Source organism: Populus alba, chromosome 6 (genome assembly GCF_005239225.2).
Source record: "Populus alba chromosome 6, ASM523922v2, whole genome shotgun sequence".
Taxonomy (NCBI): domain Eukaryota; kingdom Viridiplantae; phylum Streptophyta; class Magnoliopsida; order Malpighiales; family Salicaceae; genus Populus; species Populus alba.
This window is the reverse complement of record NC_133289.1, coordinates 21,989,318-22,015,048: the sequence shown is the minus strand read 5'-3', so window position 1 is coordinate 22,015,048 and position 25,731 is coordinate 21,989,318. Positions and strand designations below refer to the sequence as shown.

Sequence of the window (25,731 nt, the reverse complement as noted above, 5' to 3'; positions counted from 1 at the left end):
AAAACAGAAAATCTTACTTGTTTGAAAATAAAGTTCAAATTTAATAAATTGAAAAGAAAAGGTTCCCATCAAGTTTGATTTATATAAGAACAGTACTATTACATTTACAAAAGAAAATTATGGATACGAAGCTCGACCATATTGTCATAATAAATTCTTATCTACATTAATTTATGACCGGTTCTTATTGTTCTACATCTATAGCCGTTGGTCTATGTATGATGGCTTTGGTTTAAACCAAAGACATGGTTGTTGGGTAGGAAAAGATTCAACAGAACATATATATATATTACAAAGATCCAGATCGATCCCAATGGATTCAACTACTGCATGAAGCTCACTTTTTTCAGACCGGGCCCATGCTACAGGGAATAGCAAGTAGGGAGCAGTAAGCTTGAAGTTTCCAAGGCTCACAAAACTCCTGAGCAGTCGATGGGAGCTAGCTAGCTAGATCTTTATTAGGACATGTGTGCGTGAAAGGTGCAAGACAAGCAAAGGCGTGCATAAACATGAGAACGACACAGTGCTGATCATGAGCTCGAAGATCATGTCACTAGCTCACTAGTGCATCTGACCTTCATGTAAACGTGAAAGTGTCCACATTATAATCCATAATCCTCATCTCTTCCTTTCTTTCTAAACTTTGGGACCGCAGCAAGACCGCGACCATTCTTCTTTAGTTGCACACTTGATGATCGCATTCTGTCTCTCATCCTCACACGCGTGTATAGATTCCAAAGTGGAAGTGTGTTCTTGCAGGTCCGTGATCATGTACACTTTCTCTGTAGATGAAAACACAAGGATTATTAGACGTAGGTTTTGAGTTTGCCCGAGTTAATGGGATAGCTTTTAATCTCTCTAGCTAGCTATGTGCGACAGCTGCTATGAAAGGAGAAGATCCAAGCCACTTGCTCACTTTTTTTCTCTTTTTCCCTTCCTTTTAGAATCTTTGTGAGTGTTGGGTAGGGATACTTTCTAGTTTTCTGAGTGATTGATGCTATCATATTCAAAAGAAGTAGGTAGAAGAAGAAGAAGCTACTTATTTTTTCTTTTTCTAACCTTGAATCATAAAAGGTAGCTTATGGTTTTGCATGGTTTAGCCTTTTCTATTTCTAGTGGGATCGATCGAAGTCAACTATTTTTCTCTGCTAGTACATGCATGCTCCTTCTAGTTCTAGCAAACCATTTTCCATTCACGATCTCCCTTTGCTGCCTTGTCAATTTGCTCTAGAATGCAATCAAAATTCCCACTCAAGAAATAGACAAGCACAATATTCCCATAATTATCACAAATGAAATAGACAAGGATATTAAACCAACAAGGGTGAGATTTTGGAGCGCAATTCCAACCTCTTCCGAGGGAAATATTGAAAGGGATTCGGCTTTGGAAAGATCAGGAAGACCCAGAAACCAATATTAGAAAAGCCCATTTTGTTTCAAAAACCAAAAAAAAAAAAAAAAAAAGTCTAAGTGCGGTGAGCGTGGATCGAACACGCGACCTTCAGATCTTCAGTCTGACGCTCTCCCAACTGAGCTATCCCCGCTGTTGATGTCTCCTCCTCTCGTTTTGAATATAATTTCATATATTCATAATAAATAATTTAGGTATAATTCGATAACTTTATTATGGGGTCCGTGCAGTCATAAATGATATCATGGTCGCTTTTTAGGTTCATGTAACTACACTCATTTGAAAAGGATAATATAGATGGTGGAGGAATGCTTCTAGAGATTTCCTTTTTGGCAAGGCAACGAGCTTGAATCATTAAATATCAATAACATCTTGAGATGATCATTCCTAGGCTTCAACATGGAAAAAATGATTGGGGCATCGATATGGGCCCAATAAGGTATTGGTATATAATTTGACACAAGTGGTCAGGACTCTAGCTAACACTTACTAAGTCATCTTTGCCAGAGTCCACTTGCCTGAGCTTCGCCAGAGGAGGAGGATAGGCAATTTGGAGCTGGGCCTGAATGCAGCAGCTCAACTTGTGCTTGTGGCATTATTGATTTGAAATGGAAGCACAACATGGGTGATGAAATTTTGTTTTATTTTTAGTGTTTTTTTTCCACAGTAAAGCTTGTGGATTCAAGCAGAATTATACCAAGCCAGAGGTGTACCTTCCTTGTGCATATTCGAATCCTAAAATCCTGAAGAAATCAAGTGGCCGGTGGAAGAAAATGGGACCTTTTGCATTGATAGTAGATATTACTTTTTAAAATGCGAATATTCATTGCTGTGAGAAAGCATTTCTTGAACACTGAAAGAAGAAATACGACAGGCTGATACAAAATGCGAACGGAAACTAACATCGGCGTCTGCTTGCCCTGAGACGCCCAGGAGCTTGAGCAATCGGACATGGTGGAAAGGGTCCGCAATGCTTGCAATGTCGTCTCCTAGCGTGTATGGACCTGTTCGCAATTTCCTTTAATGTTATGAGCAACCTGTCTGTGTGTTTCAAGTTTCAACAAGAATGATTTCAGAACTTGTCGTGGTTAGAGAATAGAAAGCATACTACTGACCATAATCTTACCTTCAAAATTCAATTCTCCCAGAACAGTATCTCTACACTATAAGCATTTATACAGAGAACTTGGTTGATATGTTGTGTGTTGAGAAGGAAAGAGGCTTCTGGGTTGTAAAAAATAGTCACGGTATTTTTAGAATATTGTTTTTAAAGTTAATTTTAAAGGGAACAAATCAGAGAATCTCGTCTTATTTACTTTTGATTATTTTTTAGTAATTAAATTCTCTATTTGAAATTTGAATTAATATACTTGAAAAAAATTAAAAAAAAAATGATTTAACCTGCCTGTAAAGCATATTTTTATCTACAGATTAAAACAGCGATTACAAAACTAATTAGAAGGTGATAAATATTAGCAAAGTAAGTAAATAAACTTTAAATTTTATTTAAGGTAGGTTTTTAGTTGAATCATGCTAGGGTGTTTGGAATTGTAATTCAATTAAGTTTTGAAGATTTTTTATTTTTTTAATTTAATTTTTTTATATTTTTAGATCATTTTGATGTCACAAATAATTTTTAAAAAATTAAAATATATATATATATATATATTATTTTGATATTTTTCTAAAAAAAACATTTTAAAATATAACTCTTACAGGTATTCTAAATACTCTCTAAATATTAATCTGGAAAAAATCCTGTTTATCTGGCCAAATCAATTGGTAAGACCATGACTCTGTTTTATAAAATAAAATAAAAAATTTAATTAATGATTTAGAAGTTAACCTAATTATTCAATGCCTCAGGCACCGTCGGGGCAGTTCTGGCAGCTATGATTACAATCGAAGGAAACAAAATAAGCCCAATATTGAATAGATGAGTCAGAACCAAAGGCCCATTTCACTTTAAAGTTGGCATAATGACCGGCCCAAAACAGTCCTTTTAAGAAAACCCTAAATCTTCACTATATAAATTCCTTACTCTCTCTACGGCCTAAAATTTTGTCCCCGGTGATAGGGTTTTTGCAGCTCAAGAAGAAGAAGAAATGGTACTCTTCCTCTCACTTCTTCCGAACAATAGTAAACAACAGCGTTTGTTGCTTGATGATATGATTCTGACGTGTTTGTTTTGTAGGGGAAAGGAACAGGGAGTTTTGGTAAGAGAAGGAACAAGACACACACTCTCTGTGTGCGATGCGGTCGCCGCAGCTTTCATCTCCAGAAAAGCCGCTGTAGTGCTTGTGCCTTTCCTGCTGCCCGTGTCAGAAAATGTAAGTTGCTCCCTTTTAATAGATCAAGAATTGATAGATAGATGTTAATTTTTTTACTATTTAAAGCAAGATTTGGTTTCTCGATTGCTTCTCGGTGTTTATTGTTATGACCTTGTTGCTTGCCTTTATGTTCTTTGAATCTTTTTAACATTTTTGGGATTTTTTTTATTTGTATTTTGATTTACTTTGGCCAGCTTTTAAGACATTTTTTTCGATTTACTCTGATTATAAGAATGAGAGATATAGAGCTGTTTCAACCGTAGAAAGCATGTTGTTTTCGCATCATAGGGTTTGTTTTTAAGGAATTCTTCTGTTTGAGCGAATTTGGAATGGAGGGCTGTTTTTCGCAAACTGTGACGAATTTGTATGAATGTTTTGTCATTTGTTTCCTAGATAACTGGAGTGTGAAAGCTATCCGCAGAAAGACCACTGGAACTGGCCGCATGAAGTACCTCCGTCACCTACCACGCAGGTTCAAGACTAACTTTAGAGAAGGTAAAATTAAAGTTCACTTCTTTGTTGATGCAAAATCTATTTGTTGTTTCAGTTTTGATATGTTATTCTTTGGTTTATTTAGGTACTCAAGCTACTCCAAGGAACAAGGGAGCTGCAGCAGCATAGTAAGACATAGAAGGGCAATGAAAGTCTGTTTTGTTTCAATGCTTTTAAATTTGCAGACAAGAAGTTTTGAATTGTTGTTTAATTGCTGTTACTTATTAGCCATTGAAAGATGTTTTCAACTATGGAGACTTACAAATGTTTACCATTCTAGTATGGTTATGGATGGTTATCACCTTTTCACGTATTCTGTAGGTCTGCCCATCACTTTTATGTCTACAGTCGTATGATATTTGATAGTTTGACAGCAATGAAATGCATCTATGGTGCTTAAAGAGCATGGATTGGTTGAGTGGTTTTTACAAACAAAATCTTTGCCAATTCCAGCCGCAGTCCATATTAAGGACTGAGCTACTTGCTTCAAACCTGATTGTGTATGTTGTGAGAGGCTCGAGTGCAGGATTTTGTAGTCTCGGTGTGCTTTGTGCTCTATTACAAAGCATTATTTTGATTGAATGTCTGAGCCTTATTTACTTGTTATTATTCCAAGTTAGACCATGTCAAGGAAAACAAAAATTTCAGGATTGAACTTATCCATGGACAAGCAACTTTGGTTGTAAAATGTTAACATCACCCATGTATGGTTGAGGGCCATTTACTGGAAAGCATGATCTTCATTGGATGAAATATGGACCGACCTGTTGTGAAACCAACTGATGGTTAAACGTCCGCAACATTCACACCCTGTTGTGATCACCTTAACTAGGATTGAACCTGAGAAGGTTATCTTTTTCATATTCGTTTCAAATATTACAGCATGATCTGACCTTGTTGATATTTCTGTTAATATTTTTGCAAGCAGCCAGAAATCCAACCTTCTAAGTTCGCTCCACAAGCCTAGAGACACAACGTTTATTCAGCTCATTCTAAAAGCCAAAATAAGCTTAAAGATAAATTACATGTACTCGTGCTTTTCAAAACATTTAATCCCCGGAGTTTACTACTTAATCAACTTTAACAGCAAAATCCTTGAGTTATTTGGTTAAACCAGTGCCAGAGTGAAACTCAAACTTTATAATCACTGAAATCAAGTAATAGCTCCTCCATTTTTGTAGCCAGCGAAACTTACAGCCACTCCAGCACTGCCCTCTCATCACCGGAGCAAGGATACAATACATACTGTATGGTGAACCGCTCAAACTGTCCTGCTCTGCCCTCCAATGTGTTTTTCTTTTACACTTCGTTTGCATTAGTTAGCACTGTGGGACTTGCTAGAGCGTGACGGCAATCTGTTAAACACAACAACCACCTCACGTCAATTAAGGTCTCCGTCCCATCTATCATCTATGGGGCATCAAATGCATGGAGTTCAGCAGGAAGTGTAAAGCTTTCTTAATGATTATAATCATCTTGTAATCCACTCGACAAATTTGGGAATTTAGTTGCAATTCTTGCCAGGATTAGGAATTGCAATGTTACCAGAATGGTCTGTCCATGATGTAAATGGAAACATGGCTCTATTAATATAGGAAAACTCACCAGGGAATGAGGGAACATATTTGATTCCACATTCTTTTATCTCAGTGTTTGAGCCAGTAGTTCCGCAATTGAGCCATGTGCAGTAGCATCTCATCACGACCTTGATTGGTAACACCGCTGGTCATGATCCAAGGAGGTGCTGTCTCAAAGAAGCCGCGTATGAGCTCCTGAAATTCATTCACATTTTCTTCAGGCCTTTTTCCACCATTCCTTTTCTTCTTCCGCTTGTCGCATTTGGTGAAAATTAATGTCATGGGAACCTGAGAGACAAGAAAATCACCTTCATAGACATCCTCCCCTTCCCTCCAACATTGACTTAGATATAACAGCAAGTGCTATCTTTAATAGGGAGAGTTTCTAATCTACATGTAACTATTAGCAAGTTAGCTGAGGAGATTTAAATCAGAGGTGAAACCCTAATGTCCATTCATATCAATACATGAAAAAGAAGATGCAACTGAAGCCACTGGCAAGTGTTGTGCAAATTTAAGCCCGGAACATCCTAACCAAAATCAACAGTCTCCAGAACAGCTAGGGAAAGGAGAAGATATAAACTGTAATTGCACGTGCATCGTTAGCAAAAAGCATACTCAAAAGCTAATGGCACAGCAGGTCATCAGTTGATGTATTCCTTTTCTCATTCTAGCTAGAAAGATGAGTCTACCTGATTCTGACCCAGCCAGCTGGCATATTCAAGATCAATTTTCTTTGCAGGAATACTAGCATCAATAAGAAGGAAAACTGAGACCAAGGTTGAGCGATTGAGAAAATAATCTTTAGTAAACTTATTCCAATCTGTCCGAAGTTCCTGAGGTGCAGATGCATACCTGTTCAGAGCAGAAACAAATGCAATACAGTTAAAACTCTCTGACATGAATGATGAACATGGACCTATAAGTTTTGGTTGAATAAAAAGCAACATCATAAGCAATAACTAAATGATTAATATAATAAGAAAAAGGAAAACACCAAACTTTGATTTGGCAGCTGTCAAATCCTAAGATCAACTCAACGATTGTCACAAAATTGTCAAGTAAGATATATGCAAGCATGAGGGATACAGGGTAGAGCATTGTAAGCACAACAGAACAAATATATCCTATGCACAAAGAAAATCCATCTTTACTGTCTCAATAGAATAGAAACGCCACACAATCGTGAAGCAGTTCACAATCCAATACAACTGGACAAACTCGAAAAAATTAAGAGCTCAATACAGTATAAATAGATGCTTAGGCATCAAAAACAAAGATTTACTTTCCTTACCATCTTTATTATTAAAAAAAAAAAAGAGTTCATTTGCCACAACAGAGATTCAAAACCATTAAATACTGCCAGCAGAAATAGCAAGAATAACTTGATGACAGTATCAATCATTGCACTCTGCAATTCATACACGTTCAAAGCTCTTTTCTGTCTCGATAGAATAGAAGACTAACATATTTTGAGAAAACATTGCAAATTCAATAAATTGGACTACCTAGATAAATCAACAACAAAAGTTAAAATTCAATAATAAAAAAAGAGAGAGAGAGAACAGAGTGGTAAAATTAGCGGCAAGGCATGAGAAAGCGAAATAGGTACTTATAAGCATCAACCAACAGATAGTTATCAACTAAACTTAGTTTATTCTCCAGAAAATAGATTCTAGACCAGAGAACACTATTCCATATTGCACCTATACAAAATTCGCACATGATCAAAACGAACCAAGGCATTGAAACCATACCCATATCCAGGCAAATCCACCAAGTACCAGCTATCATTGACCTTAAAATGATTGATGCACTGCGTCTTCCCTTCACCAAGAACAAAAACACAAATAATATTGAGTTCTAAGCAACAAAGTCTCCTCCTTTGGAGTACCCCAAATTCAATACATGTCATTTCACTAGTCACAACACAAATGCCACAAAAAAAAAAAAAAAAAAAAAAAAAGCCCATCATTTGTTGCTGCATAATTTATCACATAACACAACAATAGACATGAATCAGTAAAGAAAAAAAATACACGTTTATTATGAACTGACCAGGTTTTTTGGAGGTAAGTGCAAGTTTCTTTCTTCTAACAAGAGAATTAAGAAGAGAAGATTTTCCAACATTAGACCTTCCAACAAGAGCAAACTCAGGCAAACCATCAGAAGGACAATCTTCAGTTCTGACACTACTTTTAATAAACTCAGCTTGAACAACCTGTGCATCCCTTGCATACTTACTCAACACAATATTAGACCCTTTCAAAATTCTAGCACTTAGACCGCTATTCTCATTGATTGAAACCTCAGTGTCTGGTGGGATAAATAGTTTGTCAAGTGAAAATTGGGTTTGGGTTTCTTCTTGGGGTGTCAAGAAATTGTGGGCTTCGGTGATGGGTATAGGTTCTGTTGTGGTTAGTGTGGATTTGAGTCTTGTAAGGGTTGGTAGTTTGAGCTTGGTGAGGAGAGGGAGGTTGATATGGGTGTTGTAAAGAGAAGGTGGGCAGTGAGTGAATCTTGGTAGCTGAGAAAGAGCCATTTCTATGTGTTTCTTCGCAGTTTTTTTGCGGGTGGAAGCATCAGCTACGGCTATGCCTGCTGTGGTGAGGTCTTGATGAGGGAGAGGAGGAGGCAGCAAAAAGATAAATCTGACTAATTAAACCTGTTGTTTTTATATTTTGCAAGTATTTTAAAAATAGAAATAATTTTTTTTTTATTTTTTTACTTTAATTTTTAGCTCATTTTAATATGTTAATTTAAAAAAAAAATTAAATATATTTTTGAATAAAAAATAATTTGAAAAAAAAATTTATTATGATTTATTTTAAAATTATTTTTGTTGATTTTATTTTTTAATATTGAAATGATTGAGAATTTAACTTTATAATTTTTTTTTTTATGAGGTTAGCATGGTTTGCGGGTTTGTCAATGCAACCTAAGTTATCATGGTTTATGGGTTTGGTGGGGTTTTTTTTTTTAATTGAACTTTACTTTTTCATAATCTATTTTTTTTTATATACTTAAAAAATAATTTTAGAAAAAAATCATGGTATTAAACTTTATAAAGTAACAAAAATTAAAAGATGTGGAGAAATTATTGTTCGCCGAACCCATTGTACTTTGAATTACAATAATAATCCACAATATTTTGCTTTTCTTTTTTTCTTTTTATAAATTTGTTGTGATTTTTTTTAATTTATTGATTTTATTTTTTGAAATTGAGATTGTTGACAATTTTATTTTGTAATTTGCTTCTTTTTATTTTGTATTTATATGAGCTTGGCATGGTTTGCTGGATTGCCAAGTAACTCAAATTGTCTCGATTTACGAGTTTGGTGAATTGTTTCTCTTTTTTTTAATTAAACTTAATTTTTTTATAGTTTATTTTTTCACATATATTTTTAAAAAAATAGTTTTAGAGAAAAGTTGTTATCAAACTTTATAAAGTAACAAAAAATAAAGAGTAAAAGGGAATTATTGTTCACTCACACAAATGACATTGTGAATAACAATGGTATTCCACGCTATTTTGCTTTCTTTTCTTTTTTGCTTTTTTATGATTTTTTTTAAATTTATTTTTGTCAATTTCATCTTTTAATATTAAAATGGTTGAGAATTTAATTTCATAACTTGTTTCTTTTATTTTACCTTTCTATAAGGTTAGCATGATTTTCGAGTTTGCCTTTGTTTACGAATTTGGTGGATTTTTTCAATTAAACTTGACTTTTTTATCGTTTATTTTTTTCTCATAGAGTTAATAATATATAGAGAGAGAGAAATGTTATGTTATTAAACTTTATAAAGTTTGTGGACCTATTCATAGGTTTAGATGATTGACTTGGTTCGCTAGTCTGGTAAGTTTAAATTTTTTTAATTAGTGTTGTTTTCATCATTGGATGTTAGGTTAATTGGAAATTCAATTTCATAAGTTGTTTTGTTTTTTCTTTTATGAGGTTACCTTGATCTAAAAAAAAACATTTAAGTATTGAGTTGGTGTTTGATTTCACAATTATCTGTGTTTGTTATCATATAGCTAAATAAAAAATAATTTTGAAGAAAAAATTATAATCCTGGTGGAACTCGTAACCTAGTTTACAAGTCTAGCTTACCAAATTCACAGGTTTGACGAGTTTACCTACCGATAGGATATGCTTTTTTTTTCTTTTAATTTTTTTATTTTATCATTTAACATTTGATTAATTTGGAGATAGATTGAACATTTGATTAATTTTCTATTGAATTATTGTCTCAAATAAGTATATATTTGTAGGCTGGTGTTCAGTTTTGTGAACAACTATTTTTATTATATAGTTAAATAAAAAAAGCTATTAAACTCAATAGAGTCCATAACATGGATCACAGAGAAACCGAGGTCGATCCAATATGTCATGGTCTTAATATTTTTTAAAAAATTATCATTTTAATTTTTTTTTAAAAGCTAAGTCGTGTTTTATAGATTATCAAGGTTGTACTTGAACTTATGAAATCAATTAATTTAAATCGAGCTAACTTCTACACAATTCAATTGAAAACTTGAGTTAAGTAAAGAGCTAAACCAAAAGATTTTAAAAATTAACTCATTTAGTTAGATTTAATAACACTACTAAAAAATTCTCTATATTCCTAATATGTTTTTAACATTTTAAAAACAATTAATCTGACTCGCACGCGCCAACCAGGAGAAACTATTTATCATAGTAAAACCCAAGCTTTCCACCAAGTTTCAATAACCATGGTTGCATATCAATAAGAACATCACCAACATATAAATATAATTAGAAAAAAAACAACTAAATAAGTTTTATCATGTAAAAATATTTGTAAAACATGCTCAATATTCACAATCCATCCATGATATAACCATGAAACAAGTTTTGATATCATGATAATTTTTAAAAAATAAACAGTCCCGGAGCATGAAATGAATTACTAAATATTTTATATTAAATAGAGTGAGAGTTCTAATAAGAATTTATGAATTCAATTCCCTATTTAACTCTCATGCTTCAACAAAATAAAAGAAGCTTATAATTCATTTAAAATAAAACTCCTTTTTAATTACAAAGTTACAATTATAATCCAGTATTTTTTGTGCTTTAACATCTGTTTTTGTTTTTATTTTTAATTTTTTACGCACATTTTTTTTTTATATAGTTCATGTAAGTCTCACGGCTAATGGATAATTAATTAGTTAAATATAAACAAGGAGTCAATTTCTATTATCAACAACATGATGTTGTTGAATGATGATAAAATGCAATAACTTCTAAGGTCTCGTATAAAGTATAGAACAACCTGAATATTTTCATTTTGTTTAAGAATGGAAATATCCTTTATTTAAATTTGTGTTTGATATTACAGTGTAAAATATTTTTTTATTAAAAATATATTAAAATAATATTTTTTATTTATTGTATCAGCATCAAAACTATAAAAGAATATAAAAACAAACATTAATTTAAATTAAAAAAAAACAGCCTAAAAAACATTTTAAAGAGTATAAGCTACGGACAAAATCTATCATAGTTGTGCTGGCTACTCTCATGATTTGTTTTCCCTTTTATTCGAAAGAAATGATGTATTTTCAACATGGTTGGTAATATATTTATAATTTTTTAAAAAATATTTTTTATTTAAAAATATATTAAAAAGTATTTTTTTTTCAAATAATTATTTTGATATTAGCCCATCAAAATAATCTAAAAACACCAAAAAATTATTAATTTAAAATAAAAAAATAATAATTTTTTTAAAAACATCTAAAAAACAAACAGAAACTACTGTAGAAACACTTCTTTCAATGTCTTTTGTATTGGAATGATAAAAATAATTATTTTAATATTTATATTCTCTCGTGAAAAAAAAAAAATTAATAAATATTTTATCTTGCCACTCCCACAATGTTCAATAAACTATTACAAAATCCTTTTTTGCTCGAAATATCTTTACGAAGTACAATATCCATGTGATTTTTAACGTACCTCCTTTAACAGTAAAGACATTCCGAGTACGAAAGAGTTTTTTTTATATAATTTTTAATTTAAATAAAAAAAACTCCCTCTTTTTATGTACATATAAAAATAAAAGAACATTATCCAGATTGTTTTTCATACGCGGATTAACTTTTTATTTAAATCAAAGGTTATTTCTAACCAAATATATTTATTTTTTTAATAAAAAAATTCAAAAGTCATGCTAGATATAATATAAATCTAGCTTTTTTAAAAGGGTTGAAAAGGAACAATGAAGAAAGGGAAGTCGAATAAAAAATAGAATAAAAAATAAAATAAAAAACATGGACAAGGGGTTTTAAGGAGTCATTGGGCTCTTGTTCGGATGAAAGCATATATTATACAAGCTAAATTTTTCATCAAATTCTATACATAGCTATATATGCACGCGCAATTATTCAAGCTAGAGTTTTCATCAAATTTTAGTATATGTTTTCTTATTGTTGTGTTGTACAAAGTCGACTAACCTTCCTTTATATACTAGATGCCATGTCTACAGGATACCGCGGGTTTGTGATATGTTTATGCATTGTCATGGGTTTATGAGAAAATAAAAAAATAATTACACATAAAAATATTGTTACAATTCATAATATTTTCAAGAAAAAAAATTACAAAGCTAAATTATTAATTAAATTAATATTTTAAAAATTAAATGAATAAAGAAAATTTTGAAAAAAATCATAACAAAAAAAACTGAAAGGAAAAAAAAACATACAGGGAAACAATGTAGCAATCTATAGTGTTTCACGAGAAAATATACAGTTATAATTCTCAATCAGCTCAATATTTAAATAATAAAATTAACAAATATAATTTTTAAAAAAATTCATTACAAAAAAAAAATCATGTGGGGGAACACTGTAGCAATCCACAATGTTTTAAAGAAAAAAACTACGAAGCTAAATTCTCAACCAGCTCAATATAAAAAAAAATCAACAAAGAAAATTTTGAAAAAAAAATATAAAAAAAGAAAAAAAAATAATGTGGGGAAACACTACAGCAATCCATAGTTTTTTTTAGGGAAAAAAACTACAAAGCTTAATTTTCAACCAGCTCCGTATTAAAAAAATAAAATCAACAAAAACAATTCTGAAAAAACACAAAAAATAAGATAATTTTGGGGAAAAAAAAGCACAAGAAAATGAAAAAAAATAACATGTGGGGAAAGTTAAAGCTGAATTTTCAACCAATTCAATATTAAAAAAAAAATCAACAAAAATAATTTAAAAAAAAAAGATATGAGAAAACACTGTAGCAAAATAAAAATAATATAGGGAAACATTATAACAATTCATATTGTTTTAAAGAAAAAACTATGAAGCAAAATCGACAAAGACCATTTTGAAAAAAAAAAGAAAAAAAAAAGCCATATAGCAAAACATTATAGTAATCCATAATGTTTTAAAGAAAAAAAATTACAAAACTAAAATTTCAACCAATTCAATATTAAAAAATATATATATAAAAAAAAAGAAGACAATCTTGGAAAAAAAAGAAGAAGAAAAAAAACATGTAAAGCCCAAAAAAAGGGAAAAAAAACCAAAACAAATGTGGGAAAAAAAGAAAGAAAGACAAAACAAAAAAAAAAAAGAACAAATAGAAGAAAAAAAGTAATCCATAATGTTTTAAAGAAAAAAATTACAAACTAAATTTTCAACCAATTCAATATTAAAAAAAAAATTGACAAGGATAATTTTAAAAAAATATACAAACAAAAAAGAATAAAAAAACAAAAAAGAAGAAGGAGACAATCTTGGAAAAAAAAACATGTAAAGCCCAAAAAAAGAAAAAAAAATGTGGGAAAAAAACCAAAAAAATAAATAAAGATAAAAATAAAATAAAATAAACAAAAAAAAAATAAAAAAAAAGAAGTATGTGGTGTGGGAAAAGCTACAATACTTTCCCCACGTCTTTTATTGTACTAGTTAATATATATATAACTTAAAAATTCAATACTAAGAGAGTGTATGAAATTATGATATGGATGCTTTGAAAATAGTTTTTCATTTGAAATACAATAATATATATATATATATATATATATATATTATTTTTTTAGTTTAATATGCCCTATGATTAACCGGTTAGTTACACATGATATTATTATATTTATATAAATATATATTTATTATGAACCAAAACTTAATTTATCTTTATTATTTATATAATATTATATTTATGATTCTAGAGTATAAATAAAGTTCATGAAGCAAAAATATTTTACAAATAAAATTATAAAATTGTTATAATTATGAAATTCCTATTATATTAAAATATTGTTCATGAAATGTTTATGATTGATATTCTTTTAAATATTAAATATTTATTAGAGTTGTAAAAATAGATACATATTGTTTTATTTTTTTTATAAAAGGAAATATGTGTTCTTATAAATTGAGATATAAAAATTATTTAAAACTAATATATAGTTACTTGTAATAAATTATTTTTTTTTCTGCCTCTCTACTGAATTTATCATTTCATATATTTTAGACACGTAAAAAGTAAAATTTTGTATTTTGTTTTTATGAATTTCATATATTTTTCCCCTTAACAAACCACTCTTTCTGGCCCACTTATCCCCATTTTCCATTTCAATTAATGCATTCCGTAGCGTCAGGGAAAAAAATAAAAATAAAAATAATATATATATATATATATATATATATATATATAGAAAGAAAGAAAGAAAGAAGAGAACAAGCCAGCTATCGGCCTGGCCTTCATTTTAATTGTTGGAGAAAACTACTTGTAATTGTTTTTTATTAAAAAGATTGGACATGAATTCTCAAACAAAAAAAATATTAAATTTACTATTAAATAAAATTTATAAGGAGAAAAAGGATAAAATAGCATACTAAATTTTATTTAAAAAAATTTAAAATAAATCATTGATATTGTATTTCACAACAAATTTATTTTACACAGCTTCAACAAATATATCAAAATATTGTCAAAACTTAAAATCAAGATTTTTGAGATAAAGCTAATTGTTTATGTTCCAATAGCTTCTTTATTTTTGTATTTTAAAAATATTATTTTTTATTTTTTATTTTAAACTAGTTTTTTAATATATTCATATTATTATATATGATAATATAAAAATAAATTTTAAAAAATATCTATTAGCACCCTTAATTTAATTCCTTTATATCTATTCCCCATTATACAAAAAGAAAAGGGAATTAAGCTGTAACGTCATCGTTTTAGCAACTGTACTCATCACTAATAAACCAAAAGTTCTCCGTAAATATCCAGACAACAGACCAATAAGCCACAGCCACCTCAGCCCGGACACGAATTCCTCTAATTAATTCATCTCACTGTCTCGGTGTCTCCCTCTGCTTTTCTCCTCTTCGTCAGATCTCTCCTTCCCTACTCGATCTCACTGTACAAACCGCACCTCACAGAACTTCGGCATGGCTCCTCCGGCCCAAACTAACCGATCTCCGTCGCCATCACAACCGTCCGGGTAAGTGTAAAAACTCATCTCTTCAAATTACAAAATCGCCACAACTCCTAACATTTCATCTTTTTTTCGACACAGAAAAAGCGAAGTCACCGATTTAAAATCGCAACTCCGACAACTCGCCGGAAGCCGACTCCCCGGCGTCGACGATTCGAAACGCGAACTATTCAAAAAAGTAATATCATACATGACCATCGGAATCGACGTGTCGTCTGTATTCGGTGAAATGGTTATGTGCTCAGCAACATCAGATATAGTGTTGAAAAAGATGTGTTATTTATATGTTGGTAATTACGCGAAAGTTAATCCTGATTTAGCTTTATTAACGATTAATTTCTTGCAAAGAGACTGTAAAGATGAAGATCCAATGATTAGAGGACTTGCATTACGGAGCTTGGGTTCTCTTAACGTTGCGAATTTAGTTGAGTATTTAGTTGGACCGTTGAATGCTGGGTTGAAAGATAACAATAGTTATGTTAGAATTGTCGCGGTTATTGGTGTTCTTAAATTGTATCATATTTCCGTGACTACTTGCATTGATGCTGATTTTCCCGCGGTTTTGAAGCATTTGTTGCTCAACGATCAAGATGCTCAGGTAAAATTGTTGTTTTCGTTTTGATAAACTAGAAGTGATCAGGTTTAATGTGATTGCCGTGTTGTGTTGTGTTGATTTTTTGGGGGTTCGTTGTTAGGTTGTTGCAAATTGTTTATTGGCATTGCAAGAAATTTGGAATGGGGAAGCTAGTACGTCAGAGGAAGCGTTGAAGGAGAGGGAGGCTTTGCTTAGCAAGCCGCTTATATATTACCTTTTGAATCGGTATGTTTTATTAAGAATTCATTTAAATGCCTGATTATATTGTGTTCGTTGCTTGAGAGGTTGTGTTTTCATTATAACAATTTTGGTAAATTCTTGATATGTTTTTTGATGGCAGGATTAAGGAGTTCAGTGAATGGGCTCAATGTCTTGTGCTTGATTTGGCTGTGAAATATGTGCCCGCAGATAGTAATGAGATATTTGATATCATGAATCTTCTTGAAGATAGGCTTCAGCATGCGAATGGTGCTGTTGTTTTGGCAACCGCTAAAGTGTTTCTACATATGACATTATCCATGACTGATGTTCACCAGCAGGTGCTACTGAAAAATCCTTTTACTCCCTAGTTATTTATTTTAAAGAGCAGGGAAACTGTACAGTTATGAGTTTTTTTAACAGTAAATATCTTGCATGCATGTAATCACAGGAGTGAGGTTTCATTGTTAGGAAACTTGGTAAATGTTATTACTTTATTAACACACAGAATATTTTTATGGGAATCTACTTTGTTTGAATTCATCTGTAATGCAATATCTATGAAGGCCCTAATCCCCATAATAAATAGAATGCATATGGTTTTGTCATGGTGTAGATATGCATAATTCAAGAATTTAAGTTATTGTGTGTCGTCCCAGCTTTAGTTCAGGAATCAGAAATAAAAACATCATCTAGCTAGTTATGTAGAACATGGTCAACCATGTTAAATCACCCCAGATTGCCTTGATGAATTACTGTGAAAGTGTTTTGATTGATAGCTGTGCAATATTAACAATTCACATTGGGTATCCATTGCACGGTTCTTCTTTGAGTTCCCTTCTTTATCCTAATAGCATTTCTACTCCTTGATAGCTATTTTCCGAAGTAGTCAGGTACTTTAGGTCCAGCCTACTATCAAAAGTCAGACTTTTTATGGGGCAGCAAATCTGATTATTTTAAAAGAATCATTGTGGCTGTAATGTCACTCCAACTTTTATCGTCTTGGAATGATCATGCCTCATAATATATAACTTTGGTAACCTTTACCAGACCAATGTTTTACTAATGAAAGATTTTGTTGATCAGGTATATGAACGTATTAAAGCCCCGCTGCTTACCCTAGTGAGTTCTGGAAGTCCAGAGCAATCATATGCAGTTTTAAGCCACCTCCATCTCTTGGTGATGCGTGCACCATATGTATTTTCCTCAGACTATAAACACTTCTATTGCCAGTACAATGAGCCATCTTATGTCAAAAAGCTGAAGCTTGAAATGTTGACTGCAGTTGCAAATGAGAGCAGTACTTATGAAATTGGTGAGTGTAAATTTTCAGTGTCATTTTGCAGCCTGTGTGGCAAGATTTGAATGGGCAATTCTATATTCTTTCCACGTGTTTGACTGATGCATGTCCTCGTTGAGTCAATTTCAGTGACCGAGCTGTGTGAATATGCTGCCAATGTTGATATTCCTATTGCAAGAGAGTCAATTCGGGCCGTTGGAAAAATAGCACTGCAGCAGTATGACGTGAATGCTATTGTTGATAGGCTTCTTCAGTTTCTGGAAATGGAAAAGGACTATGTGACTGCTGAAGCTTTGGTAAGAAACTAATCTTTGGAGGTTCAATTATCCAATGTTAAGGCTTTATTTGTTTGCTGGAAAGTAGTTTTTTTTTGGAAAGTCAATTCCGGGAAAGTGAATTATTTTCTGATGTTTGGTAATAGAAAATAAGTTGGAAAACACTTTCCAGTGTTTGGTTATGTCATGAAAAATGAGCTGAAAAATAACTTATTAATGTTTTATTTTTTTAAAATTTATTAAAATAATTAGAAACAAATCTTACAAATTAAAAAGTTGAATGAGAATGAAATTAGAAAAAAAATATTTCAAATAAAATAAATAATAATAAAAATTATAGAGATCAAATCTAAAAAATAAAAAAAATTCAAAGATGAATAAATTAAAATAATAATAATTAACATTTCATAAATTATTTCAAATAAAATAAGTAACAATCAAAAGAATGATGATCAAATTTGATAGATAAAAAAATTTAATTAAAAAATAATAAGAGAAAAGCAAATAACAATTATAAAAATAAGGACCAAAATTAATATAAAAATTAAATTCTAAGGGATGAAATTGAAAAACAAATATTCAAAACAAATTATATATAGCAATCAAAAGTTTGAGGATCAAATTTGAAATAATCAACAAATAATATGACATTTCAAAATTTTTCACAACTTCCGGAAAGTATTTTCCGCCCAAAATAAAAGGAAAACACTTTCCTGGAAACCAAGCCAAATTTTTCTTTGTCTGGAAAGTGTTTTCTGTTGACCGGAAAGTGTTTTTCGTTAATCAACTTTTCTAATGGCAAATAAACACGTGAAAGTTTGGAAAGTAGTTTCCCGGAAATCACTTTTCGGGAAACAAACGCGGCCTAAGACTATAAACACCTGCATACTGCTTTATAGATTCCTTGAGAAAATACACAATGCTGCCAAATAAACAACTATCCCTTGTTTGATTTTAACTATGAGCATCAGATTTACATGTTGGGTTTTGATATTCAGGTTCTTGTTAAAGATCTTCTAAGGAAATACCCTCAGTGGAGTCATGATTGCATTGCAGTTGTTGGGAATATCAGCAGCCAGAATGTTCAAGAACCGAAGGCCAAAGCTGCTCTTATATGGATGCTAGGGGAATATTCTCAAGACATGAGTGATGCTCCTTATATCCTAGAGAGTTTAACAGAGAATTGGGATGAAGAGCATTCTGCAGAGGTAATTAAATTTGCTCAAGTTATCCTTGGCTTGTTGTGTTTTTTCCCCTGTCTTCACACATGTCTTTGGCTAAGTGATCTTAGCATCTTACATTTGTTTTTCTCATTGGACATGAGATTTTTCATTATACAGAACAAGGGGCATGATTTGCCTAATCTTCCACATCCATGGCTGTGATTGAGTTTGTCTTTGCTTTTGCTCATAGCAAAACATTTTCATTAGAATAACAAAATACTGTTCACCATGTAAGTAATGAGTTATCAAATTGTGCAGGTCCGTTTACATCTTCTCACGGCAGTAATGAAGTGTTTTTTCAAGAGGCCACCTGAGACTCAGAAAGCATTAGGAGTTGCATTGGCTGCAGGTCTTGCTGATTTTCACCAGGTGTGGGTTGATCAGTATTTCATTCTCCCAATTTTTGTTTTTTATGGATCAACATGTTTTGTTTATCTTAGTTTTAATAATAATTAGTTTTTATTCAAATATTCAATTTAATTCACATTTGGCTGCAGGATGTTCATGACAGGGCCTTGTTCTACTACAGGTTATTGCAACACAATGTAACAGTTGCAGAACGTGTTGTGAATCCACCAAAGCAAGCTGTTTCTGTCTTTGCTGATACTCAGAGCAGTGAAATCAAAGACCGCATTTTTGATGAATTTAATAGCCTCTCTGTTGTGTACCAGAAGGTAACTGCTGTTTGCTACCCTTGGTAGTTGGAATTAACTCATCCTTACTTCTTGGTTACCCCTTGCCATTATCCTTTAGAATTGTTTTGAAGTTTTTGTTTGGGGGTGGGGTGGGGGGGGGGGGGCTGAAAATAACATTTAGAGATCAGAAAGAAGAAATAGGTTTAGAGGAGTAGGCTGGTGTCAGACTGATACTCAAAACACACGTTCAGATTGTGCCAGAGTTATTAAGAATCAAGAAAGCAGTTCTTGTAACAATCTAACAGCACCTCAACAACGTAACAAACTTTCCTACTAGTATATTCTAGCTTTTTCTTATTGTCAAAAAGATATTGAATTGTGCTCGATTGAAATCACTTCAACAAAATTTTGTTCCACTAGTTACAACCCACAACCCACGTGCATTATTACCATCCTCATATTTCTGCTTTTGGCTGGTATCTCTGTAGAACAGGTAAAATTGTTTCAAAATATGTTCTGAATTAACTGACATTAAAAAAATCTTGCAGCCCTCATACATGTTCACTGATAAGGAACACCGTGGACCATTTGAGTTTTCAGATGAGCTGGGCAATTTAGCTATCAGGACAGAATCTGATGTTCCAGTTCATGTAGTCGAGGCAAATGACAAGGATCTGCTTCTAGGTACTTCCGAGAAGGAAGAAAGCAGAGGTTCTGGTACCAATGGTTCTGCATACACAGCTCCTTTATATGACACTTCATTGCTATCTACTGCTACACAAGTACAACCAGAGTTGCCAATTTCAAACCCTGCAGCAGCTGGCCTGAGTCCACAATCTAGCTTGGCCATTGATGATCTACTTGGTTTAGGTCTACCTGCACCTCCTGCTCCTTCACCTGCTCCTTCACCTCCTTCTTTGAAGCTTAATGCCGGAGCTGTCCTTGATCCTGGCACTTTTCAGCAAAAATGGCGTCAACTACCAATATGTTTATCGGAGGTTTGCTTTATGTTTATGAAAATGCTTGAATTCATTTTTTTGTTTCCAGCTCCTAGTATAAGTCAAGACTTGTGGGGTAAAAGTTGTGGTATTGAAACTTATGGATAGAATGAGATAGCTTTCTGATTCATTATGTGTAGGCTTACTTAACAGTTAGCCCCACTGGACTTGTACTCATCTTTGTGATGGATCGATCATTGTTACAGGAACTCTCTGTAAGTCCTCAAGGAGCTGCGGCGTTAACAACACCTCAGGCCCTTCTCCGGCATATGCAAGGGCATTCCATCCAATGTATTGCATCTGGCGGTCAATCACCTAACTTGAAGTTTTTCTTCTTTGCTCAAAAAGCAGAAGAGTCATCGATCTTTCTTATAGAGTGTAAAATCAACACATCATCAGCTAAAACACAGATAACTATCAAAGCTGATGATCAGAGCATGTCTCAAGCATTCTCTACTTTGTTCCAGTCAGCGTTGTCCAGGTTTGGCACATCATGAATATCCACAGTTTTTCACTCAAGCTCCCGGTAGGTAGGGCTTTTTTTCTCTCGTTTCTGCAAGGAAGATTGAAAAGTGAAAAATGAAATAATGAGGAGAAACAAAAAAATTATTGGACTGCTGTAGATGAGTGTACAATGAGATCGAAAACAAAGAGTTCTTCCTTTTTGATTTTTCTTGTCACATATTTTTGTTTGCTTAGACTCAATTTCAGTTGCTCAACATTTTATAGAACCATGGTAATTGTTGTATTGATTATGTTACTGGGTTGCCCTTTTCTTTTTTCACTTCGATGTCATTGAGCTTCCATAGGTTTTGTGTGTAAGAAGCAAATTAGGGACAAAAGTCATTTTAATTTCTGGGCGCCTGTTAACATCGTGTAGCTATTCTTTGTGATAAAGATGTGTCTGTAATCTTAGTTGCCCCTGTAGTCTCCCCCTCCCCCGCCCCCTCCCTTGAGCAATCCTAAACTGGTGGCCCCTGGAATGAGGGTAGACAAGAATGTGGGGTGGGAAGGGAACCATGGAATGGAGCCAGCTTTGGACCTAGCATTCCTTGTCTGGCAATAGCTGCTTGTTAAAATATAGTTAGAAAGAAAAAACCAGTCCGTTCTTATGGTTTGTGTTGACAACCACCGTATTCCGAGTACTGACCAGTGATTACTGAGCAGGGCAGGTCAAACATAAATTTGTCCTAGAGACAGGATATATCCGCAAACAAATTACCTCTCTAGTGTACATATTCCTTCTGTGTTGTTTTGGAACGAGAACCAAAAGCTATAAAAAAGAAGGACGAACAGTACTTATACCTGGACCCATTCTATTGCACCACAGAAAATGAACACAAAGGCGAAGGCATATTGGCAAATAACACTATCGGAATTCTTTCTCTCGTTCAAATGCTTTTCTGCTGGTTTTTATACCGTGTTCACTAGTTTACAAAAATTGTTCCCTTGTTTAAGCGGATCTCAATTATGGTCATAGAAAATTGCATAAAAGGTTGTGTTGGACATAATTAGACAAATCAGTCAACACCCGGGTATTGGGTGAAGTTTTGGGTTGAAATTCTTGCTAGTTATGTTAGCCTAGCTCAAATGGCCGAACAATTCTAGCCGGTTGGGCTATGCCCAAAGCACTGATATATATATATATATATAGAGAGAGAGAGAGAGAGAGAACAGTTAAAGAGCGGCTTTAGCTAGTTGCAAACACTTGAGATGATAATGATGGAGCTTTTCTTAAAAAAAACAAACGATGATGACATTTCAATCCAAACTTACTTGAATTTGCATGGATATAAGTCGTTTAATTCAGAAAGAGAAACTAATTACATGACGTATATCTACATTCTATCTAAGTGAGCTTGTAACTAAAATGATAATAGTATAGTGATAAAAGAATTAATTAAAAAGAGAATTTTTCTGATTTGAATTAGATGATTTATAGATCTAGGTCCTATATAAATGAGCTTGTAACTGAAATGATAATAGTATAATGATAAAAGAGTTAATTAGATTTGAATTAGATGATTTATAGATCTAGGTCCATGTAAGTAAACTTGCAACATAAATGATAATAGTATAGTGATAAGAAGTTAATTAGAAGGAGAAAATTCTTCTGATTTGAATTCGACTAGTTGTATTTTTTAACTCACTTGTAAGTATATAATTGTTATGAATTTTGAGTTTACATGCTTTTTTTATAATTTGGTTCTTGAAAGCATTCGTTTAATATATATATATATATAAAAGGAAGTTTCTATGTAAGATTAAATCTCCAAGATTACTACAATATTTAATTTTAAATACATCTTCACATACTATTTTATCATATGGTTATTTTGCTGCATGATATTAATGAGAGTTTATTCAAACTAATTTAACAATAATGTGAGGTCTTAATTTTCGCTCTTTATAACATAAAAACACAAATAATCTTCTAAGCCAAATATCAAAGACCAATGACAAGAGCTGCCACCTCTACACATTCCTTTCAGATCTTATCATGCACAAACTATGGAATAAAATACAGCTCAAAGAAATGATTTTATATTTTCATAGATATTCTAAACATCATGAAAATGCTAAAATACTTCATTTTAGTGCACGCATTACACATATATGCTGTAAATGCTACCGAACAATGATTGTGGTGATAAATTTTTTTTTATATATTTTTAGCTTTATAAGATATTTTTAATAAGCTAATCTGGATATTTATATTAATAAAAATATTAAAAATTTTGATTTTTTTTTATTCAAATATCATCATCATCAAAATCAAAATCAAGAGGATTTTTAAGATTTCCTCTCAATTTCTATTATACAGGAATAAATTCAAGAAATCTTAAAGTTTAGCGTGCAAAATCAGAATTTATTTTTGTTAAACAAAATATTTATTTCAGGGATATTTTACAATTTAGCGTAACAGTATAAAAAAATTGGGAGTACTTGAATACCCGTAGCCCGTAGGTGTAAATAAGCCACACGTCACGGATCAACGACATGTCGTCTACTGTTAACTCTACTGGGACTGCAAAATACAAGTACTTCGGAAACTTGAACCTGAGAAATAAAGTAGAAAACATGGCATTGGTACTCAGGGGAGTTCCATCATTTGCTAAACGAGGTTCAAGAACCCCTCAAATTATTCAATTATTATTTCCAATTCCATTCCAAACCCAGCACTCCTTTTCCACCGCTTTTTCTTCTGATCCTCTTCTTTCAAAGTTGCTTCAAACACCAACCTCCAAAATCATGAGTACACTTGATTCAGACCACAGTTTTAACCTTAAAAGTTCCCAACCTTCATGGGATCCTCTCATTACCAATCTCAGATCTTCCTCTCCTGAGAAAGCACACTTGGTGATTACTCTCACTTTCTCTTTTCATTTTTTTTCTTGTCTTCTTGTAAATTGTAAGAAATGAAAGGTGAGAAAGAAAAACAGTGGAAATGGGAATGTGGGTTTTTCTTGTTTTGTGTTTTGGTAGAGAAACATGAGTGATTGGTTCTGTTCTGGGGTCGTATAGCAAGTTCAAGACGAATTAAAGACTAAAGAGTAGAGAAATACCAAAATGTTTTTTTATTTCTTTTATATAAAGTCAAAGAATTTGAGCTTGATTAAATGGTTAAGTATCATAATATTCAATTTGTCATTGAATTTTGACTGATGGTTTTAAAGAAATTCATTTTTGGAAGAGTTTCAATAATTGGAATTTCTTTTAGAATTATTATTCGTAAAGTTCAGCTTATTACAGAACTGAAAGTTTGGTTGAATTGAGTTGTTAAGAGTTATAAAGTAATGATTTTTGCTCAATTTCTTTAGTAGATAAAAGAGAGGTTGCTTATTTTTTTCCTTTTTGTTTGATTAATCAGGTTTTAGAATGGAGATTGGGGAGAATGCTTGATTATAATGAGATAGATCATGATGAATACTCCAGTTTAATATCTCTTTGTGGAAAGATTCAAAATGTGTCCCTTGCAATGCACGTGTTTACTTCGATGGAGGCTCGTGGAATTAAACCCACAACTTCAGTTTTCAATTCTCTTTTATATGCTTGTTTGTTATCAAGCAATGTGATAACAGCTCTTAGCTTGTTTGAGATAATGGAGAATTCCGAGAGCTATAAACCTAATTCTGAAACTTATGACAATTTTGTAGCAGGGTTTTCGAATTTAAGAGATGTTAATAAAATGCAAGCATGGTTTGTGGGGAAAAGGGCTGCTGGTTTCTCTGCTAATTTACAAAACTATGAGTGTCTTATTTCTGGTTGTGTTAAGGCTAGAGATTTTGATACTGCTGATAGACTATATGAAGAGATGATGTCCTTGGGAATTATGCCTAGTTTACACATAATGGAATGGGTGCTGGAAGGGCATTGCAAACGGGGAAGCTGTGATAAAGTTAAAGAGTTTTTAAATTTTTTGCTGGAATGTGAGTTTGAGATCAATGGGAATATGATTGAAAATGTTGTCAGGCTGTATTCTGAGCTTGGGAAAGTGGATGAAATGGAGATGCTACTCGAAATGTTAATGGAGTTCAATCAGGTTGGTGAAGCATTATTGCAGCTGCACTGTGGGATTATAAGATTCTACGCCATGCTGGATAGGTTGGATGATGTTGAATTCTCTGTTGGGAGGATGATGAGTCAGGGGATGTCATTTCAAAGTCCAAGTGATGTTGAGAAGGTTATCTCTTCCTACTTCAGGCAAGAGGCTTATGAGAGGTTAGACTTGTTTCTGGAACATATTAAGAGCTACTATAAGCTCACTAGATCAACTTATGATTTGCTAGTTGCTGGTTACAGAAGAGTTGGATTGATGGAGAAGTTGAATTTAGTGATGGAGGATATGAAATTGGCAGGATTATAGTTTCCTGGCTTTTGATGCTAAGCTCTAACAAATTCAGATGGGCTCTGTTAAGTTGTTTACTTGGTAGGATATTACTGGCTCAATTGAACGATGAAGTCTATTTAGCACTGAAGTTTCAAGGGTTGAATTTGCCAGAACAGGTTCGCAAGTTGTGATTTAAGGATATGCTGTTGGCATATGAGATCCTCTAATAGGTTGACATTAATTAGTTCCTACATTTTCTGAAGATTGCCTCCTGGAAAAACCCGAGTAGTTCAGTGGATTCCATTTATGCTCTTGCATTCAGTGGAGCATGCCTGCACTATTTTTAAAAAAACTCAAGCCATGCAGTGAAGATATAATCAGAC

At 32.5% G+C, this 25,731-nt stretch overlaps 4 protein-coding genes and 1 non-coding gene across 5 annotated transcripts; 3 read left to right on the top strand and 2 right to left on the bottom strand.

The window, feature by feature from the left end:
• Window positions 1–1,471: 1,471 nt before the first annotated feature.
• On the bottom strand, window positions 1,472–1,544 carry TRNAF-GAA (transfer RNA phenylalanine (anticodon GAA)). Its single transcript has one exon. It is a non-coding gene; the product is annotated as a tRNA-Phe (tRNA).
• A 1,843-nt stretch (window positions 1,545–3,387) lies between these two features.
• LOC118053476 (large ribosomal subunit protein eL37z) lies at window positions 3,388–4,546 on the top strand. Its single transcript, XM_035064745.2, has 4 exons — window positions 3,388–3,519; window positions 3,606–3,741; window positions 4,135–4,236; window positions 4,319–4,546. Exons 1-4 carry the CDS (start codon window positions 3,517–3,519, stop codon window positions 4,360–4,362), a joined length of 285 nt encoding a protein of 94 aa, XP_034920636.1. The 5' UTR covers window positions 3,388–3,516; the 3' UTR covers window positions 4,363–4,546.
• Window positions 4,547–5,238: 692 nt separating this feature from the next.
• LOC118053475 (GTP-binding protein At2g22870) lies at window positions 5,239–8,462 on the bottom strand. The gene is made up of 5 exons (XM_035064744.2): window positions 7,869–8,462; window positions 7,568–7,637; window positions 6,503–6,665; window positions 5,839–6,098; window positions 5,239–5,588 (listed from the first exon to the last, which is right to left on the bottom strand). The coding sequence occupies exons 1-4, from the start codon at window positions 8,350–8,352 to the stop codon at window positions 5,880–5,882; spliced, it is 936 nt and encodes a 311-aa protein (XP_034920635.1). The 5' UTR covers window positions 8,353–8,462; the 3' UTR covers window positions 5,239–5,588; window positions 5,839–5,879.
• Window positions 8,463–15,112: 6,650 nt separating this feature from the next.
• LOC118053477 (beta-adaptin-like protein A) lies at window positions 15,113–21,298 on the top strand. The gene is made up of 11 exons (XM_035064746.2): window positions 15,113–15,299; window positions 15,375–15,891; window positions 15,989–16,113; window positions 16,229–16,427; window positions 17,173–17,401; window positions 17,516–17,682; window positions 18,660–18,869; window positions 19,143–19,253; window positions 19,382–19,558; window positions 20,068–20,517; window positions 20,724–21,298. The coding sequence occupies exons 1-11, from the start codon at window positions 15,247–15,249 to the stop codon at window positions 21,012–21,014; spliced, it is 2,529 nt and encodes an 842-aa protein (XP_034920637.1). The 5' UTR covers window positions 15,113–15,246; the 3' UTR covers window positions 21,015–21,298.
• Window positions 21,299–23,502: 2,204 nt separating this feature from the next.
• Window positions 23,503–25,610, top strand: LOC118053479 (uncharacterized). The gene is made up of 2 exons (XM_035064749.2): window positions 23,503–23,877; window positions 24,389–25,610. The coding sequence occupies exons 1-2, from the start codon at window positions 23,518–23,520 to the stop codon at window positions 25,382–25,384; spliced, it is 1,356 nt and encodes a 451-aa protein (XP_034920640.2). The 5' UTR covers window positions 23,503–23,517; the 3' UTR covers window positions 25,385–25,610.
• Window positions 25,611–25,731: the final 121 nt, after the last annotated feature.